At 38.5% G+C, this 22,273-nt stretch overlaps 2 protein-coding genes across 4 annotated transcripts; both read left to right on the forward strand.

The window, feature by feature from the left end:
* Nucleotides 1–1,277: 1,277 nt before the first annotated feature.
* LOC134819467 (cathepsin D-like) lies at nt 1,278–2,670 on the forward strand. Its single transcript, XM_063829421.1, has 2 exons — nt 1,278–1,426; nt 1,551–2,670. Exons 1-2 carry the CDS (start codon nt 1,357–1,359, stop codon nt 2,534–2,536), a joined length of 1,056 nt encoding a protein of 351 aa, XP_063685491.1. The 5' UTR covers nt 1,278–1,356; the 3' UTR covers nt 2,537–2,670.
* Nucleotides 2,671–8,368: 5,698 nt separating this feature from the next.
* LOC134819323 (uncharacterized) lies at nt 8,369–16,296 on the forward strand. 3 transcript variants are annotated; one of them, XM_063829218.1, is made up of 15 exons: nt 8,369–8,625; nt 8,816–8,959; nt 9,905–10,062; nt 10,232–10,320; nt 11,102–11,336; nt 11,619–11,695; nt 12,864–13,000; nt 13,104–13,234; nt 13,410–13,557; nt 13,909–14,012; nt 14,250–14,391; nt 14,494–14,742; nt 14,907–15,037; nt 15,222–15,360; nt 15,582–16,055. In XM_063829218.1, exons 1-15 carry the CDS (start codon nt 8,552–8,554, stop codon nt 15,709–15,711), a joined length of 2,088 nt encoding a protein of 695 aa, XP_063685288.1. In that variant the 5' UTR covers nt 8,369–8,551; the 3' UTR covers nt 15,712–16,055. The 3 variants fall into 3 exon arrangements, with proteins under 3 accessions (XP_063685288.1, XP_063685287.1, XP_063685289.1); XM_063829217.1 differs by having other exon boundaries at nt 8,417–8,625; nt 14,247–14,391; nt 15,582–16,296; XM_063829219.1 differs by having other exon boundaries at nt 8,420–8,625; nt 14,961–15,037; nt 15,582–16,153.
* Nucleotides 16,297–22,273: the final 5,977 nt, after the last annotated feature.

The following is a 22,273-nucleotide window of genomic DNA, read 5'->3' on the forward strand; positions in this document are numbered from 1 at the left end:
AGAAGGAGTTAAAGGAAATTTAGCATATCTTAGGTGCTCTCCGAGCCTATCATGTGCCCTCCTGCACGTCTCACCAATATAAATATTATTACAGATTTTACAGGTAATCTTATACACAACGTTCTTCACCTCACAATCTTTATTTTCAGTTATTAATAAAGGACAAATTTTACAGGAGTTAATAATACAGGTTCTCTTATCATACGGTCTGTTATTACACACAATATTTCTTAGTTTTCTAGCTGGGGAAAATATAACTTTAATAGGTAAATTGTTCTGTTTAATATGATTCCTAATTCTGTTACTGATACTGTCTGAGATAAAATCTAACTTAAGCACTGTTCTGTTATCCTCCCTATTTCTATTACTAATACTACTACGACGTCTGTTGGAATAATTTCTGGGTGTTTGATACCCGTTTCTAGTCATAAGACGGTCTAAAATGCTGTATGAATGTTCTCTCTCCTGAGGTCCTGACGAGATCTTGTCCGCTTCTTTATACAGGTTGATCACGGTGTTCGTCTTCACAGATTCTGGGTGACATGAATTCTTGTGAAGTGTGATGTCTTTCTGCTGTGGCTTACGGTACAAGCGGCTCGTCACAGTTCCATCAGGTTCCACTCTAAGCTCTGTGTTAAGGAATGGGATGAACTCTTGGTCGTTCTCCGGAAACTCTACCTCCCACTTGAGTTTCTTGTCAGGGTCCTGGTCTGCGATACTCTGAACAAGTGCTAGAGCTTCTTCTCTTGTTACAGCTGTGCTGGTGGCGTCGTCAATGTACCGCTTGTAGAAGTCAGATAAGTAGACCGACAAGTAATGTAAGTCAGTGTAAACCGAGCTTCTCTCAAACTTGTACACTCTGATCACTGCGCAAAATGGTCCCGGTCTCAATCCCATGAAAAGGCCATCCTGCTGTATCCACAGAGTCCCATTATACACAAAGTATGAACTAGTCAGTATGTGCAATAGGATCTCGTGAACATCAGTCAGGTTCAGTCCCATGAGATCAAGTTTTTCCCGGTGCTCAGTGGCCAGTTCTATAACGTCAAATAATTGTAAATTTGCGGTTAAAGTTTAAACATACGTCAGAGTTCCACAAAGACGTGTTCTTCAAGTGGACGTTCCAGGACCGTGCTACTTCCAGGAAAAGAAGGAAGTATGACTTAACCCTTAACACGGTGACGTGCTATAAAATTTGACCTCATGTTACAATTCTCAAGCTCTTATCGTCTTATCTCTGCGCCTAAAATAAAAACACGGGAGCTATGCTATTTCATCACAAATTAAATTTTCTGTTGGTGTAGAACGTTGCTTCGCATTCAAAAAAACCCAGTCAATTTTAAATCTGAGCTGAAAATGCTGAAATTGTTTCTACTGAACCTCGTTCTGTCCATTATCCTCCAACTCTGCCTATCTCTCAAAGATGGTACGTATTAATATCTACAATCTCCACATTTTTATGAATTTTTAAAATTATATTCTTTCAATGATCCACTGAAAAGATTAGACAGATTAATCTAAGCTCCATGTGACTGCAACCATTATTCCAGGTAGCGTACAAATACCAGTAACCGACTCATACCTCACCCCCACAACCATCCTCGCTATCGGACCCGACACCGACCAAACATACCTCCGAGTGCTACTCAGCACGGCCAGCTCTGAGACCTGGGTCCCAAGTGTGGACTGTAACCCCTTGTTTACTTGGTGCCGCCAGCACCGCCACTACAACTACAAAGAGTCCAACACCTACGTGGACAGCCACCGGAACTTCACCACTCACTTCCTGGACCACGATCTTACAGGTCGTGTTACGTCTGATCGGGTAGAGCTTGGTGAGGAGGTGATACTGGACTTTGAGTTCGGGGAGGCGATCTCTTCGCATATAGACTTTACCTACTCTGAACATGATGGTGTTGTTGGTCTAGGACCTAAGAAAACTTGTACAACCGGCACTCCCCTCACAGTACGACTGTTAAACGCTGGTCTGGACGATGCGGTGTTCTCTTTCTCCTTCTCCTCTGATGACAAGGGTAGTCTAGTGATAGGAGAAGTACAGCATGATAAGTACACTGGAAATATTGTCTGGAGTAAGATAGTTAGTGAAGAGCGCTGGCAGATAACCTCAGACAGCCTTAGAATTGGGTCCAGCACTCTGTGTGGAGCGGAGTGTGTTACTGAGTTTAACACGGAGATTGAGATGATAATCGGTCCTACCGATCAAGTTGAGCAGATATACAAACTGCTGGATGCTAGAGAAATCCCTGGAGTCACCATCAGGAGTGTGGAATGCGCTAAAGTTGATAGTTTTCCGGATCTTACTTTCTCCGTGAAAGGACACCAGTTGACGATAACCTCTGAGGACTATGTAGAAAGATCTGAAGTAGTCCACAAGGTTGAGCTGTGTTTCCTCATGATAACCGCGGTAGAAGAAGAGGTGGATGATCGGTGGATCATGGGAACTTTAGCACACAAGGCTGTGTATGTGGTTTACGATTTCGGGAGAAACCAAGTTGGCCTGGCTGAGGCTGCTTAAACGCTTCAAATTAGGATATTTCGAATAAGTTGGATCAATTTTGTTCATAATTTCCCATGCTATATTTTCATTAATTCTAAATCTATTCTTAATGGTGTGTTTGCAACTTTACTGGTGTTAATCTGTAAACTTATTTCAAAACAAAACTCTTAGAGTTTCATTACTTTGACGCATATCATACTTCATAGTGGATACATCTTGCACAAACGAACGCTTCTTCAAGTTAATATGGCACTTGTACGAATCGATAAAGTCTGCACTAAATTATCAAATTGTAGATGAGAGCCGGGAGTCTTGTCTCTAATTCTTCCTCGTGTCTGTGATCAAGCCGCACAGCTGCCTCAACAATTCAGGGCACTTATAGTCTGAGTAGATAATCGGGCCGCATACTATAAGTGTCACTTATTATATCACTTATTTGTGATACGCAAATATGCAGCTACTCAATTGCAAGCACGCATCTTCTTATCTCCATCCTGATTTATGATACGGCCAACGTGCCAAGTAATGTAACCACCGATTATCTTTTTATGTCCACCTCGAGACGGAAAAGTCACTATGGAGCTTCTGGACTTCTGGAGCTGATGATCATTTGCGTACTTGCGATTTTCAATTCATCACTGCAGTTTCAGGAGACCCCCAGGATAGAGCCCAATCAGTGCTGATGATTTAACGTTACTTATAGCTTTATAGCGTGACTTGAAAGCGAATAAACTTACAGATATCAGATCAATCTAGTTTCGGAGAATTAGTAAAAATAATTATGTTGGTGGTAGTTCTTGGCTCGCGTGATGACCCGCGCATTTCAACAGTTTCGACAGTTTGATTTCCATCCGTTGAGTGCTATTTTTTATTGATAAGCCACTTACTGACTTACATATCATATTGATTGGTTGGATTGATTTATTCAACAATCTTTACAATTTTTTGTTGTTCTATAGACATTAGACACAGTCACGTGATTTTCTTAATTTCTGCAGCATAAAGGAAGGGAAAGCATGGGGTGACGACAACATAGCCCCAGAAGTCTTAAAACGATGCGACCTTGATCAAATTGTCTTAGACTTCTGTAACAATGCTCTATTGAAAGGTGAGAAACCAGACCAATGGTCAACTGCCAACATCATACCAATTCCAAAGAAGGGCGACCTTAGCGAACCAATGAACTATCGGGGAATAAGCTTGTCATCCCTAGTTGCCAAGTCTCTAAACAAGATGGTTCTAAACCGGTTGAAGCCAGAAATCGAGACAATTCTGCGTAGAAACCAGAATGGATTCAGACCAGGAAGGTCAACAACTCAACAGATATTGGTACTGAGACGTCTTATAGAGGGTGTCAAGAGTCGGAAACTGCCAGCTGTTCTGACATTTATAGACTTTAAGAAGGCTTTCGACAGTGTACATCGTGGGAAAATGCTAAAGATTCTAGAAGCTTACGGCATTCCAGTCAAAATCGTGCAGCTTATACGGCTCATGTACGAGAAGACAATGGCCAAAGTCCTAACTCCAGACGGAGAAACTGAATTGTTCGAGATACTTGCAGGTGTGTTACAGGGTGATACCTTAGCACCTTACCTCTTTGCAATAGTCATCGACTACTGTATGAGGCAAGCCATAGGCGATGATGCGGAGCGACTTGGACTCACCCTCGAACGTAGAAAAAGCAGAAGAGTGGGGCCCAAGATCATCACCGATGTGGACTTTGCAGATGATATAGCACTTATATCTGAGGACATGGACAAGGCTAACGAGTTCCTGCTCAGAGTAGAATCGGCGGCAGCAAGCGTGGGACTACACATAAACGAAGGCAAGACCAAGGTCATGACACTGAATATGGAGGATCGATCTAGCGACCTACAAAGTCGATCCGGGGAAGCCATAGAAAATGTAGATGATTTCATCTACTTAGGCTCCTGGATTGAGAGCACAGATAGGGAGATAAGGGTTAGAAAGGGAAAAGCGTGGGGTGCCCTACATAGACTGAAGGATATCTGGAAATCCAAACTCTCAAAGAGCCTAAAGATTAGATTGTTCATAGCGGCTTGTGAATCAGTACTGCTCTACGGATCAGAAACCTGGACACTGACAAAGGCTCAAGAGAAAAGTTTGGACGGGACATACACAAAGATGTTGCGTATGGTGCTGGGTATCTCATGGAAGGACAAGGTCAGCAATATAACTTTGTATGGTAGCCTCCCAAGGCTGTCAAACAAGTTACGAAGCAGGAGATTAAAAATGGCGGGACACTGCATCCGACATCCTGAGCTACTTGCCAGTGATTTAGTCTTATGGGAACCTACGCACGGTAGAGCACAGCAAGGCCGACCAAGACAAAGCTACTTGTCTATGTTACTGAAGGAAGTTGGGACAAACTCTAAAGAGGAACTGCGAACCCTGATGCGGGACAGGGATATATGGAGGGGGTTTTCTGGCGTAGATCGGACTTAGCTCCGACATAGTAGTAGTAGTTAATTTCTGTACTTTTATTATTGACAACTTGCTAAATTTAGAAGCTGGCAGCCTCCTTATCCACGAGATGATAAGACAAAACATTATCTACTATCCCAATAATGTTATTTGTGTGACTGCAGCTCCAATATTGGTGTACATGACAAATGTGTTTTTTAGTCTTACTTACCTATAAAAACACGAACAGTGTCTTTAAATAGATTATATCAAATAAAAACAGGTACTCTGACAGATTATTATTCAGATTACGATTTATTAAACTACTCACGAGGTAACAATACAAATATGTTATATTGTTCTAGAAAATCTTTTGTAGAAACCAATTAAAATCTACATACATGTATACATTTTATTTGCTTTTCATTATTCATTACCTAGCAAACTGACGCGTGATCTCAACTGACCAGGACGTATTACACTTTCTCAGTCACTGAGATGCGTTTTTGACTTCAGGGTTGGTCAAAATAGTGCATGATAAACACTGCTAAATAAGCACTCGACAATTTCAATTCATTGCAATGTCACAGTGGTATTCACAATTGGTGTGAAGCAAAACACGCGGTTTTACGACAGACGTATACTAGTAAGCAAGGCAAAGTATTCTGTGTGATTTAAACTGCCACTAGATCAGAAATAGAAATGGATTTTCGTTCTGTTCTTAAATCTTTCCCTTTATTTCCTTTCTGTTTGTAGGCTCAATAACTTAATCTAAGCTAAATTCAGTATACGCGTACGATAAAGTATTACAATATAATAAAAACATAACTTGACAATGAGCTTTATTACATGTCACCAAATACAGACCACAATTTTGTTGGAACAACTGACTATTCTGTTGTTTGAATACTTAATACTTGGCCATGAATTTGTAATATACCACGCTAAAACATAGGACATTCTTTCTAACTGATTGGGATCTGACACATGTAATTTTGTAATGATCTTTCTAATTTCTAATTTCTAATTTCTTCCAGACATTCAGAAAGTTACGAAAATTGTTTCGGTTCCGTCATTCAAGTTGCTTAGAACATTGTTTGATGCCAAATTTAATCGGGAAATTCCTTTCATCTGTATCAGAAGTCTTCACAAGCAAATAAATATTTCAGCCTTAATTTCCTTTTCTACCCGACAAATTGTTGAGTTGGAGACATTTTAAAACAGAATGTAAAACCCAAACTTGTGCCAGCCTGCGTATCTGGAGACAGATTGACTGACTTTTTGCAACTTCTTAAATCATAGTCCATTTTTAGTAAGCGTTTAACAATCAGGTGGCACTATTGCTTTCAAGTCGGTTTATCTCGTTTTACTTATTTAATATGGTCACATTGTTTTCTCTTTTCTTAATATGGTCACGATGTTTTCTCTTTAGCATAAACGGTGGTCAAGACGGCTTTCAAAGAGCATTTCCGAATCTTTGTTAAAGGCTGATTAGTTTTGTTGACCGAGGTTTTGTTGAACAAATCATGGTCATGCTTAACTGTGTGGATTATGTTGAGCTTTGGAACCTGAATCCCAAGGTACGTTCTTATATTGCGTTGTGTCACGTGGTGTGACGTCATGTCACGTGGTGTGACGTCCTGTCACGTGGTGTGACGTCATGTCACTAGGTGTGTCTTGTGAACCTGCTCTTATCGTTTTCTAAGCACAGTAATTATTGATCCTTTGATCGGTTTTATTATTAAAGTATTTTTATATTAAATCGGTTTTAATTGCATGAATTAAACGGAATGAGAGGAATATCTTTGATTTGTGATCTGTGAAGCAGTGATTGTGTCCATCTTGTAAACTCTATCAGTGCTGTTATATAAGTGAACAATTATTGTAATTGGTAATCATTTTTAATAATTAACATACGATTTTAGTTTTGACCAATGGCCAAAATCATAATGGATCATCATGGACTATGAACAGTTTATCGTAAATTAGCCACAATAAATAGTGACACACCCTTTTAATGACAGATGAACGCCGTAAGACAGATGGTACAATGGATTGATGGGTCTCTTGGGAATCTGTTACAGTGCCAAAGTCTCGATGTGCCTCAAACGGTAAGGATCAGTAATTGCCTCCATAGCAGGGACATGTCATTAACATGGGAGGGGGGGGGGGGTCACTGAATGTCAGATTGAAATACTTCTTTCCGGTCAAATACTCAGCGGTACGGCCAAAAAGTAACCTAATTTTTACCATTTTGCCAAACGTTGACTTAAAATTATTTTAAATGCACGCACAAACGCCCTAAACCAACTTATAAACCCCGCAGATGATAAAGTACGGGGGTTGCAGAACATAAACAGCGCCCTAAACCAACTTATAAACCCCACAACTATGATTAAGTACGGGGGTTGCAGAACATAAACAGCGCCCTAAACCAACTTATAAACCCCGCAGATGATAAAGTACGGGGGTTGCAGAACATAAACAGCGCCCTAAACCAACTTATAAACCCCGCAGATGATTAAGTACGGGGGTTGCAGAACATAAACAGCGCCCTAAACCAACTTATAAACCCCGCAGATGATTAAGTACGGGGGTTGCAGAACATAAACAGCGCCCTAAACCAACTTATAAACCCCGCAGATGATTAAGTACGGGGGTTGCAGAACATAAACAGCGCCCTAAACCAACTTATAAACCCCGCAGATGATTAAGTACGGGGGTTGCACAACATAAACAGCGCCCTAAACCAACTTATAAACCCCGCAGATGATAAAGTACGGGGGTTGCAGAACATAAACAGCGCCCTAAACCAACTTATAAACCCCGCAGATGATTAAGTACGGGGGTTGCATGACCGGAGGATACTTCATCCTGTTATGGGAACGAGGCATGTCTTTGTAAACGATGCACCAACCATTGGGAAAAGTAAGTTGGACGTTTTCCTTCATAAGAAGCTCCGTTTTTTTGCCAAAAATCTACGGATCCTCAAAGATTTGTTATATCTTACCAGCTAAACCATGATGACCTGAAAAATCTCATGACACTTGACAGTGCAGAGAATTTCAGAATTACATCACGAGCCTAATACTAATGATGATATGATGAAACACAAGTGTTTAATGTGCCCACCAATCCCTACACTCCTCTGATTCCAACGAATGAACCTAATACTAATGATGATATGATGAAAGACAAGCGTTTGCCCACCAATCCCTACAGTCCTCTGCTGATTAATGAGTGCCAATAAATCAGTGTTGTTATTAAAGTGTTTCTATTGACCAGGGCCCAGCCAATCCCAGGCTCACTTCGTAAATCACAGCATGTAGGGGGTACTCCAGTAAATTGCTTGCTTCATTACATTACACGGATCATCACAACACTTGATGATTTGGCAGGCAGTCACGTGACCAGCACAGTTGCTCCAGTTCAGGTACAATTTCTGGTTTTGTGTAGATGAGCTGGTGATAGCGTGACAGATCTGCACGACCAACTGTGATGATTGCGTCTGGTGTGTGACATTTTACTTTTAGTTGTGATATTTATAACTCAACTTATCGAGCTCTGTCCGTCTCTTGTGTCCAGATGTCAGGTTGTTTGTGATCGATCATGCGCAACTTTGGGGAGTTTGAAATGTTCGAAGCCCCTCTTACTCTGCAATCAAGAAACTATCCATTTAAAAGGTGCTTCTCAGATCTAAAGGGCCAGGGGCTGTTGTAAAATTTAATAATAAATCAAACATATACTCTTCTAGCTGAGGAAAGCGGAAGATCTTTTGTGCAAAAGTCTGTGTAATTTCACTTCTGCAATCAACATACCTTGTTTTGACTTCCGGATGCAGTAAATGTAATATTGATCTCCACACCATCACAGGTACATAAAGCTGACCCTACAGTGTCCCCACAAGGGTACGGGGACGTTAGCAACCTGCGAACACTTTCCCATCGTACCCAGATCTACTCCTCGAGACTACCCTCCCCCCAGAGTGAATCAACCTCCTCCTGATAATACTGCTCGGTCAGTTACAAAATAGAGTATTTGTTAATTAACCTCCTCTTGATAATACTGCACGGTCAGTTACAAAATAGAGTATTTGTTAATTAACCTCCTCTTGATAATACTGCTCGGTCAGTTACAAAATAGAGTATTTGTTAATTAACCTCCTCCTGATAATACTGCTCGGTCAGTTACTAAATAGAGTATTTGTTAATTAACCTCCTCCTGATAATACTGCTCGGTCAGTTACAAAATAGAGTATTTGTTAATTAACCTCCTCCTGATAATACTGCTCGGTCAGTTACAAAATAGAGTATTTTTTAATCAACCTCCTCTTGATAATACTGCTCGGTCAGTTACAAAATAGAGTATTTGTTAATTAACCTCCTCCTGATAATACTGCTCGGTCAGTTACAAAATAGCGTGTTTGTTAATTAACCTCCTCCTGATAATACTGCTCGGTCAGTTACTAAATAGAGTATTTTTTAATCAACCTCCTCTTGATAATACTGCTCGGTCAGTTACAAAATAGAGTATTTGTTAATTAACCTCCTCCTGATAATACTGCTCGGTCAGTTACAAAATAGCGTGTTTGTTAATTAACCTCCTCCTGATAATACTGCTCGGTCAGTTACAAAATAGCGTGTTTGTTAATTAACCTCCTCCTGATAATACTGCTCGGTCAGTTACAAAATAGAGTATTTGTTAATTAACCTCCTCCTGATAATACTGCTCGGTCAGTTACAAAATATAGTATTTATTAATCAACCTCCTCTTGATAATACTGCTCGGTCAGTTACAAAATAGAGTATTTGTTACTTCTATATACTATTTTTTCTGAAAACGCTTATTTATTTCCTATCCTTTCAATTTTAGCATCTTATATAACATCAGTTAGTATACCATAGAACAGTAGAAAATGTACATAATGTAAGTGTAAGAGCATCTCAACGAACAGTTTCGCAGGGTACAAGTTATAGAGACCAAAGCACGACAAGCTGTATCCAAACAGGAGCTTTCAACCAGAATATCTAGGGAGCCTCTCAAATTAGATCCTAAAGATTCAAAAGACTCAAAACACAAGGAAATAATCCTAGAAGAAGCAGGGAATGTTGTCGATTCCGGTAAGGTGAAAAAACTGAAACCACGAAAAATGTTTCAGTTCTGTAATCTAATATAATATAAATAAGTAAAATATAATATAAATAAGTATAATATATGATATTTAAGATATAATATTATCTTGAATATCATATATTTTACTTTAGACTTTACCATTCGAAAACTTACCAGGTGAGGAGAATAAAGACAATAAACGAAAAAAGAAGAAATCCACAATTCACACAGTACCATTACCACCAGATCCTGTTGAAAGCAGCAAGGTCAGTTCTCTGTATATGTATCACGTAACATCCATCTTTCTTACTTCCATCTTTCTAACGCCAATCTTTCTAACGTCCGTCTTTCTAACGCCCATATTTCTAACGTCCATCTTTCTAACGCCTATCTTTCTTACGCCCATCTTTCTAACGCCTATCTTTCTTACGCACATCTTTCTAACGCCCATCTTTCTAACGCCCATATTTCTAACGCCCATATTTCTAACGCCTATCTTTCTTACGCCCATCTTTCTAACGCCTATTTTTCTAACATTTATCTTTCTAACCTTTATGTTTCTAATTCGAACGCCCATCTTTCTAACGCCCATCTTTCTAACGCCCATATTTCTAACGCCCATATTTCTAACGCCCATCTTTCTAACGCCCATTTTTCTAACATTTATCTTTCTAACATTTATGTTTCTAATTCTAACGCCCATCTTTCTAACGCCCATCTTTCTAACGTCCATCTTTCTAACGCCCATCTTTCTAACGCCCATCTTTCTAACGCCTATCTTTCTAACGCCCAATGCCCATCTTTCTAACGCCCATATTTCTAACATTTATCTTTCTAACCTTTATCTTTCTAATTCTAACGCCCATCTTTCTAAATTCTAACGTTCATCTTTCTAACGCCCATCTTTCTAACGCCCATCTTTCTAACGCCCATATTTCTAACATTTATCTTTCTATAAACCTTTATTTTTCTAATTCTAACACCCATCTTTCTAACGCTCATTTTTCTAACGTCGATTTTTTAACGTTCGTCTTTCAACCAATCCAGGAGATAGTCGAAGAGCCAGAAAAGAAACCAGACCACAAGACATTACCAAACACTACAAGTTTAACACGATCACCAGAGTCTCTAGCTAAACACCAACTCAGAGAGAAGTTACAGCTCCACAGGAGGTCTCATGATCAGGAGCGGATCAGGAGCCACAAGAAAACTGGCTCCGACAAGGATAAGAAGGTTATTAAGAAACGTCTGAAAGATTCCGATAATTACGTTCTTGAACAGGGTAAGTTGGTTACTCAGAGCTCTTTTGTAATTTGTTGTGTTTAAAATACAAATTGCAGCTTTTTCTGTCTACATTTGTTAAAATTATAAGTGAAACAGTGATGATATTGTGGTAATTTTGTGGTTACAATGTTTAAACGGAATTGCACACTGGATGTGGAACTTGATATAACATATTGATTATCGTGGGTTGTAGAATAAACAAAGTAAAGTGATTATCTGTGCACAGAGCATGATAACTCATCACACAACCAAAATGACAGACTAGCTACTGTCCCTCCAGGAAAGATTATCAAGAGAAAAGCGAGTTTTAGCTCTTCCTTCAGTGCTCTTCCAACTGGATCTCTGTTCGAAATGCCGGTTAGTTGTAATATGTGATCATTGTGATTCTTCCAACTGGATTTCTGTTCGAAATGCCGGTTAGTTATAGTATGTGATCATTGTGATTCTTCCAACTGGATCTCTGTTCGAAATGCCGGTTAGTTGTAATATGTGATCATTGTGATTCTTCCAACTGGATATCTGTTCGAAATGCCGGTTAGTTGTAGTATGTGATAATTGTGATTCTTCCAACTGGATCTCTGTTCGAAATGCCGGTTAGTTGTAGTATGTGATCATTGTGATTCTTCCAACTGGATCTCTGTTCGAAATGCCGGTTAGTTGTAGTATGTGATCATTGTGACTCTTCCAATTGGATCTCTGTTCGAAATGCCGGTTAGTTGTATGTGATCATTGTGATCATTGTGACTCTTCCAACTGGATCTCTGTTCGAAATGCCGGTTAGTTGTAGTATGTGATGGAAATGTTTTGCTATAATTTTAAAGACGCGGTACATCATCCTGGCTACAAGCCTGTTCAGTTTTGAGTAACTGTGATCTTAAATTTAATTATCTACCATTTCCTGATTTCCATGATGTATAATTGTCTTTATGTTTTGAATTGATGAAGTAATTTTCGAGCTTTCTAACTTAATAAATCTCGTGTCAATTCATTGCCGACACTGCATCACAAGTTCAGCAGATTATCATGCAGTTCCTTAGAAAATATTCAATGAGTCAGCTTTATTGAATTGGATCAGATTAAGGAGGTAAGCTAGACGATTAGATCCATGACAAAAGCGCTGCAAAGTTTCCTCAGCGACGTCTCCTCAAGCACTTTGTTGCTGTTTTTGCCTCATGTTTGTTTGATTACTGTACCCTGACTCCCTGACTTGTCCGGCTTTTCTTTGAAGATTTTAATTATATTTAATCAAAGAATTTCCGGTATTGACTTTGCAATTGGGGGCGGTGGTCCTATGTCTGTTTTTGAAAGGGCATGCCACCATAATGGTCTCTATCTACACGATCATGAACAAGAAATTGAGAAAATCGCCAGTCTGATCACTACTATTATCATAGATCGGGTAAAGAACTTCTGAACTAAGTATTTCCACGAAGCCTATGTGACCATCCTTTATAATATGGACTAGGAGCATCTGAATGTAGACGACAAACAATAATGATCAAAGTAATAAGTACCATAAATCCAGGTATTTGCTCACGATGATGATGTCTTTGAAAAGATTGTGGCTGAAGGAAGAAGAGCTGAGTTCTTTGGATCTTCAGAAGAAATGTGGCCCGGTGACATAAGAGATGGGGAGTTTGACAACGATTTGCTAAACAGAAAGTAAGGGAATAAATATTCTCACGTCTCACAGATCATGATCTTTTAAGCATGAAAATAATTCACCCCATTTCAATAATCCCATACATGTTGTTAAACTTCACAGAAAGAAAGACAGTGTGGAGAGAGACCTGTGTCTTCAGCTGAGTCAGAGGAGTAGTGTCTGGGAAAAGGACGACGACAAAACCAGCAAGATATTCGTCTCGGGTAACAGCAACCTCAAACATACGTCCTCAGGTGAGCTGTCGTAGTTTGCTTTTTCTCTTATACAAATATTCTCCCAACTTTATTCGCACTTCACCTGTCCTTCGCAGTACCCTCATAATACATTTCAGGATAATAACTTAATTTGTTTATAAATGATATACGACTAATAGTTATTCATAAACTGATTTCTACCAATACGTTGCAGAAGAATCTTCTCGAATAAAAACCTCAAACCTGAGCTTGGGTTCGAAGGAGTTCTTGTCATTGAAGAAAAACAGACGGATCAGTAAAACAAGCAAGACAATTAGATCTTACAGCCTCTCTAAAGCCAAGGACTATCACAAGAAACGAGCGTATGTGATAACTACATGTTTAGATGATGCTATCTTGTAATTCCTAGTCGTTATCTTCTAACTGTTACACTCTTGACAAGTCCTCGTTTTATATTGCATATGAGTATTGCTGAAAGCCTTATATGCAATATAATGTTCATTTTCCATTCTTAATTATAATTTTTGGAACATCAGTTCGTTTTGCCTTTATGCGTGTTATCTCCTACACATCTGAAGTTTAAACGATATAACTATCGTATATATATAATATATACAATAGTAAAAGATACTATACATAGTCCCCAAGCATAGCAAACCTGTGTTTTATTTGTTGATGTTTTTAAAATCCTACAGCTAAGACTAACTTTATAGGAAGAGAACGAAGTTTGCCACAACTAGTGAGAGTGAGGAAGTGGGTTGCTACAGTGAGATAGATTGTTTGGGTAACGATATAACCACCTCGCTTATCAATGCAGGTACAGTGCAGTTACAGTGCAAGTACAATTCGAGTACAATTATAGAATTACAACTTATATGATAGGAACCATGCATCAGTTTCGAATAAAGTTTTAAAATTACTGAGCAGCCCCTAGCGGCCTAGCCGGCTTTTGATCATGGTGAATAAAATATACAGCTCGAGGAAGCTGAAATTTATCATGCCGACAACTTAACTGCTGCTTGGTTATAATTTATTCCGTGGTTATACCCAGCAGATGTAACGGATGCCAAGAAGAAGAGAAAAGGTAAAAAGACTCCCATGGAGTTTGAGAAACGCCTGATAGCCGGAACCAAGCGATACTATATGACTAAATTAGAAAAGATGAAGTCTAAGGTCAACTTAGAAAGCAACCAGATGTAAGTGATATTTTTTTATGTTGAAAATGTTGTAACTCAACCATGTGCATCATATACTTCACATGAGGTTTCAATACATTCTCCACAGTCCCCAAATTTCAGATCATCCGAAACCGAGCTCCGAAGATCAGTACAAGGATCGGGCCGAGAGCTGACTGAAGCATCTAACCCTCTATCGTTGGTGAGCATCCCGTCCCAGACCTGTCGCAGTCCTCTTGTGGACGGAAGAGACCAAGATGGGTCCGGTCACCTTCATCAAGGTCACAGCCCGGGGTCCCATGGCTCTAAGAAACCTACTCCTGTGTCTCTGTGTCATGGAGGAAGTGAAGATTCTGTTCTTTCGCCCATTAAGTAAGTACAGTAAACAGTGACAATTTTGTACACTGTTGATTTGTCAATGTCATGATTATAATGGAAATCAAGTTTAAAACATTTGGAAATTGGTCAAGAGTCAAATATCACTCGTGGCTCAATTTAATGATTTTGGCCTGGTAATGATATTGCAAATGTGATAGTCAGTGCAGGACGAGAAGTTCAAGTTCCACCCCAGTCTACTCACACTGTGGCAGGTCCAGCTCCAGACCAACCTCCTGTGTTATCTCCATATCCAGACTTAAAAACGTCAGAGTTGGCCCTTCCATTAAAGGTAATGGAACTCGGAGAGCTTTTTTCCACAAAAACTAAATGCCTGTTTTTCGATGGATGGATCTTCTACTTCTATATAGTTTATCAACCTAAATATCGTATCTTCGATAAATTCCATGATATTGTTAGCCCAGATAGTAAATCACTACTACATTAATCGCTAACCCAAATAACATCTTCTCCAGAACGGTTTTGCAACTCGTTAGTTTTCATAGAGAAGCCCAGTAAACCAGAAAGATCACGGTTCTTAAACGTCAACGACGAATACACCACGTCCTCTTTCAACGACGGTTTTGCTGCTCAACTTAAAGCTTCGAAAATCAAGTGAGCTCATTTTCAGTGTAACTGATCGTGCCCGATATTAACATGAAAATAACTACGTTTATCGGATTCTTATTGAACTATAAGAGTATAAGATAAGCTGGTCCGGACTCCGGAACAGATCAGTGGTCGTGTTATAATAATATAACACGATATAATATTATAGCTGAATTGTTGAGCCATATATTTATTAGAAATCTCTCTATTTACCCAATAACTTTCAGATTACACCGAGAATTAGCGCTAGAAGAACGACTGACTCCAAACCTCACTCCAGCCTGGACCTTCTCATACATGCCGCCCACCTCGCCCTCCTACACTGACTACATCAACAGTGTCGACATCCAGACATGAGACATTGTGGTATCCAATTTTAAGCCTCTTAAAGGATTTGAGATATCGATGATGACATTCTGAAAATATGGGAACTTTTCAAGAATCATGGTGATTGGTGATTGAGAAGGTTTCGGCAGCTTATAGAATATAGATGGGTGGTCCTGCTGACACATCACCATTGTATAAGACGTCCTCGACCATCTTGGAGGGTGTCACATTCATTCAGCGATCTCAAATCGCTAAACATTAATGCTGGAACATTCTGGAACCTAATTATTTCATAACCTGATGCTTACGAAACCTAATTCTTACGATTTGATTAACAAAAAAGAAAATAAATAGTTAGCTTAAACTAGTAGCACTAACAGTTCGTATATTTTATCATTTCCTGCGTATTAGATTGTCTACGACAATATCCTGGCTTTAATAAAGATTAAAAAACAATTTTGCAAATGATACGAATAAATTGATTATCTTTATACCACAGCTTAACACTAGATTAAATAAATTGCATTTTTTAAGAGGCAAATAAGCATTTAAAAACTATTTTTAGTGTTTTCAATTTTTGTTTTAGGACCCGGCCGGCACTCGTCTGGTTTTTTTAAGTAGTTGCTGATTGAATTGTAAGATACTAAGTCGCCATCAAGGTTTTGGACTAAGATCGAGCAGAAAGCCTCATCACCAGCTCCCCAGAGCCCAACTTAAATTCATTGCACTATTAGTACTACTAGCAGGAACCCGTCTAACCCTAAAGTGGCGTCAGGAGACAGCAATATTTATTTATTTATCTAGTGATTTTGACACCATTTGTGGGTCCAAATTTTGGGACCTAAAGTTCTTATTCCTTTGCCAATTTTTAATTTCTTCGTACTGGTCAAAAGGCAATAAAAGCATTTACTGCATTTGACCTAGTCAAAAAGGTTTCAATAGTATATCTCTCACAGTTTTGCGGAAAGTTTACAAGGTTTACAAGGTTTACAAGGTTTACAAGGTTTACAAGGTTTACAAGGTTTAAAAAAACAAATCTATATTACTATACATTGAAATAATGTCAGATCAGCGTTGCTGAAAAAGTCAAAGTCCGAAATCCAAGTAGAAATCCGTTACCATTAAAGTGTTTAAACCAAAAAATCATCATGTCGTTCTAGAGGCGAGTGCATATCGTTCAAGCTAATAGCTAACAAAGAGATAGAAAAGCACGCAGACCCTTACAGAAAATGTGAAGATGCTTGAGATATGTCCGTGTGGGTGTGGCAAAGAAGTCAGAGATGTGATTGTGATGGTGATCAAATGTAGGGTGCAAATGAAGGGGCTGTGTCTCGCTTTATTATATATATATGGACACGTTCATTTGAGTTTGAGGATATTGGTAAATATAAGTGACCCTATTAAAAGGCACAGTGTAGTTGACTTTGTCACACTATGAAATTACACAAACCCTTGATGGTTAGGATAATCGTCTCATCCTTTAGGCTAACTTAGTCACATAACGAAAACTTAATCAGGTGATAAGATATCTCTTAAATACGGCCGGCACGGAAATGGTTACATTGTCACACTATAAACATGTGACAGAGTAAATATGGACCCCTTGCTGCTGTTTTTGACCAAAATTTTGAGTTTCCAGTTGATTGGATGGGTACATATGACCATTTCCTACATATTTGACGACTTTTTTCGTTAGATGGTGCACTCAGGTTTCCTCTGTCACACATTTAAGAAAATATGTGAATAATGTTTAGGGAACCCTGATAAGCAATGCTGAGTAGTGTAGGTTTATTTAATGGCATGGAAGTGCTAGGAATTGTTATTATATCATATAGTCGTAAGGAATTAAAACACAGAAGGCACAAACAAGTTTACTTTGTCACATAATCTTGATGATATCTGAACATGTGTGAAATTGAACAAATAATGATATACCAGCTTAAACCCCTTATATTACGTACTATGGATCAAACAACACTGCTAGTACCATGCACCAGTCACATTAATCATTATCGGGTGGTAATATGTTAACAAATAACAGTGTCACAATTAAACTACCGCAACATGATGGTCAAAAATAGGGTAATTTTGTCACAAAAAATTATTATAACTCTGTTAGCTCCTTGCTGGCAAAATAACTAGTTTATCGAAATTTTTTTGATGATAAAGTCACATAGTATTCTAATAGAGGAATAGTTCTTCAAAATAGGGGCAAGACATGTTTACTTTGTCACATCAGTTATTATAAGAGTTAGGTAATCGTCATCAGATTAACCGATCTTTTTCGTAGTATGGATCGATTAATATAGGCAATAAAGCATCCTAATTCCTATGCCAATTTTAACACACTATCTTGATATTATTGGGGCAGGAAAAGTTAATTTTGTCACATTTTCAGTGTCTTTGACAAATTGATCTAAAATTGTTAAACTTGAGCTCTGATGTTCTGAACAATATTCTACCAATCGTTTCTGAAAGAATGTTGAATTCTAATAGAGTTATAGATCTTCAAAATAGGGGCAAGACATGTTTACTTTGTCACATCAGTTATTATTAGAGTTAGGTAATCGTCATCACATTAACAAATTTTTTTGTAGTTTGGATTGATTTATTTAGGTAATAAAGCAGCCTATGCTAATTTTTACACACTATCTTGAAATTGTTGGGGCAGGAAAAGTTAATTTTGTCACATTTTTAGTGACTTTGACAAATTTAACCTGAAATTGTTAAACTTGAGCTCTGATGTTCTGGACAATATTCTACCAATCGATTCTGAAAGAATGTTGAATTCTAATACAGTTATAGATCTTCAAAATAGGGGCAAGACATGTTTACTTTGTCACATCAGTTATTATAAGAGTTATTATAAGAGACTATTTCATTCTATAATCATTGTTTTTAACCTATTTACGATTTTGTACAATTTTTTGTGACAATGTAAACATCAACTGATCTTAACTTGCATCAACTACATTGTCATCATGTAAAGTTTTCCCGCCTTTCAAACCAAAATCAGATATAAATAATTCGCCCAAAATTTTAAATTCCATATATTGTGACAGAATTAACCTCATTTCCCAATAACCAAGTGCCTGTATTAGCTAACTATTCAAAGCAACATATTTTAGGGCTATGATTGGTACTCCGTACTTGGTAGATCAACCATCATTTAATGAGTAAAAAGGGTTTTGAGGACACCTCACAGTAGAATAGAGGTATGGTATTCTGAGTGTGACAAAGTTACCTAAATATTGCCTCGTAACCGTTCGATCCGTGCCCTTTAACCAATGTTGTATCATAATTGTTAGATTGACCTAATCTACTATGTTTCAGACCAAGGAATGATAATTAGACAACTGCAGTTAACTAAGTCACACAAAATTTGACATTTGAAACATTATAGTGCCTAACAACAACAGATTTTCTTTCTGAGCAGTGCATATGGGAGTGTGGGTTACGTGGCTAATGTTCAGAACTTCTGAACGTGCTAGGTTAATAGATGTCAAAATTAAGCCACTATCGTCAAAAACGCTATTATTTTTGTTTACCAATATCCTCAAACTCAAATGAACGTGTCCATATAGTAAGATAAAACGAATTTAGATTAATCTGCAATAAGCGCCACATTGTTTCAATGTTCGTCAAAAATAGATTAGAAAAAAGAATTGGATCACAAACATATCAAGTATGATTTATTCATGAAGTAAACTAATCAAACTGAACATCAAAAAAATTGTTAATTCTTTAAATTATCCCTATTCGTGCCTATAAATAATATTATAAGTAGAAATCGATCATTGAACATAATATCTTGTTGGCCGAATGATTGTTGACCCTAAGTGTTCAGTTATTGAGAGAAAGAACGGTGGGGGCAGATAACAGATACAAAATTGAGTTTTTCGAATCAAAAACATTAATTACTTTACAGCAATCATATTATTTTTATGTGAGTTCAGCATATGGTAATTGCAGTTTTTTTCGCGACATGCAAAGCAGATTCCCTTCCAAGGGAATATACATCGTCATATGAAGCTTCCTTACTATCCTTAACACAATCCGAACAGATCAGTACTTTAGATCTCCACTGCTTGATTTGATATTGGTGACCTTCTCCGGTCTTTATTTTCTTGTCGCATCCTGGGCATCTTCGACCATTTAGCAGCACCATGGGCAACTTTTCACGAAGGTCCCTAAAAGTGAAATCAGTCATCATCCAGATTAGGTTTGTAAAGTGTAAACGTTATCAGCTTAGATTAAAATAAAGTGAAGATTTTTAATAGACTGTCTGTACAGGCATTAGGTGTACTTTGCTGCATAGAGAATAGATACACGTTGTATAACTATACCGCGGCCTGCGGAAAGGGGTTTAGAACGTTTATCAAGTATTAACCTAAAGGCGGCACCACACTCCTACAGTTTAAGAAGAATACTCACTTAAAGGCGGCACCACACTCCTACAGTTTAAGAAGAATACTCACTTAAAGGCGGCACCACAATCCTACAGTTAAAGAAGAATACTCACTGAAAGGCGGCACCACAATCCTACAGTTAAAGAAGAATACTCACCTAAAGGTGGCACCACAATCCTACAGTTAAAGAAGAATACTCACCTAAAGGTGGCACCACAATCCTACAGTTAAATAAGAATACACACCTAAAGGCGGCACCACAATCCTACATAGGGCCTGTCGTGATATCATGGATCGCTTAGGTTCCACCAGGATCTGGTAGTCCTCATAATTCTGCGGCTTCTATGTGTCGTCATCTCGCACAACTCCGAAAAACCGTTGTGAGTTTGGCATGTGAAAATTTGCAGCCCTCCAGAGTCCAGACATCGATTGGGTTAACGAGTTGTCGTACGTCACCGGTCACCTCAAGATCGAGTGACAGGGGGCTGAACAGGCCAGAACCCAATTGATTGGGTCTGAGGTCACGTGATTATGAGCCTGAGGTCACGTGACTATGACGTCACCAGAGCTCGTTCTCCGTTTCCCGCTCTTTGGACCAGGTGAGCTTGCATGCTTGTGAAAGTGGGTGTAAGTACAGCTGTACTGTAGTTACATCCAATTACCCCTAATAGAATGAAAATTTATTTTCTGACAGAAAGCTAGAAATTTACCAAAATATCGACTTAGTTCAAAATTTATTTTGATGAGCACTCCTGACCTAAAATTGCACGAGAAATCGATTAAACTTGGTTTCAGAACTCAACAATGCTTCCTTATGCCTTAAAATCCATTTTTATCGATACAATAAACATGTTGATCCTGTGGATTAATTAGTAACAGGTAACAAATGCACACAAAAAACCATCGCACTTACATTGCATTCTTAACGGGTCGATTTCGAGTGACCAATAATCGTCGTGATGATATTTATCATTTGTTTATAGGTCATGCGTTCCTGATCATCATCAGCAATCAAGAGACAGGAGCGGCGATTGCTTTAAATCAACGGTTTACGTTATTTTGTGAATTCGACCCCTGTTTTAACGGTTATCACACTTTGTCATTGAATGTATTGAGGATAGCTTTACAAATAAGAGGACCAGTAAATAAAATTGTCACAAGTGTTTCTCTCATTCACTTTCGATAAGACACAATGAAAATTCTTACTTAACCATAAGATTCGGAATTTTTCAACCTTTGAAGAATATCGGAATTTTATAAAATGTAAGTTCAATTTTTACAAAAAATCAACGAATCGTATGAAATTCCATCAGCAGTTAGTTCCAGAGTAGGGATCAGAGCAAAACGAAGGAATATAATTTCTTGCGGGAATCATTCCTGAAATATTGTCGACAGGTTCAAGTCTACTAGCAGGACGAACCCGTCTAACCCATTTTGACAGGTCACGGGACCACCACGAATTGAATTATAAAGATCTATCCAAATTCCACGAAGACTACGGACCAAGTTTAAATACTTCATTATAGTTGGATTCGGGAAGCAGTTCAATTGTGCTTTGCACGGAACAACTTATATCACGAGACCGCCATTTCTGTTGAACCGAGAGATTGCAAATCAAACTAGTTTCAATTTCAGATCACCTTTTATGTGTTCATTTGTGGTGGACTGGTCAGTATACAAACGTGGCACGTGCGGGCATATTTCTCAGTTTGAGTTACGAATTGCTTCATGCTTGAGTTAATTAATTCTTTGTGGTCGACTTGCTTTCGATCAAAACTTCATTAAATGAAATCGCTTTAGGGACATGTGTCAAAACTTCATTACTACCAACGCGCACCAATTAGACACCACCCTTGCAGTTGCTCTATGTAGTCGAGTTTTTCTTAGTCAGATTTGGTTGACTGTTATTTCTTTTTGAGGTCTTGACAAACAGCTGATCATACGGTAGGCGTATGCGCGCTATATCTACGCCTTTGGCAAGATCATAGGACATAGAAGTTCAAGGAAATTTAACAACCATAACTTTAAACTTACTTGCTGGACAACAAACGCAGCCACGTCGTAATTCTCCCAATAACTGCTGTGTAGAAGAGCTGGCAGGATGAGAGAAGGAAAAGAGCGCAGAGCTTCAGGATAGCTTTACAAATATGAGGACCAGTAAATAAAATTGTCACAAGTGTTTC

The sequence above is a fragment of the Bolinopsis microptera genome, chromosome 8 (assembly GCF_026151205.1).
Source record: "Bolinopsis microptera isolate Bmic1 chromosome 8, MBARI_Bmic_1.0, whole genome shotgun sequence".
Classification (NCBI taxonomy): Eukaryota; Metazoa; Ctenophora; class Tentaculata; order Lobata; family Bolinopsidae; genus Bolinopsis; species Bolinopsis microptera.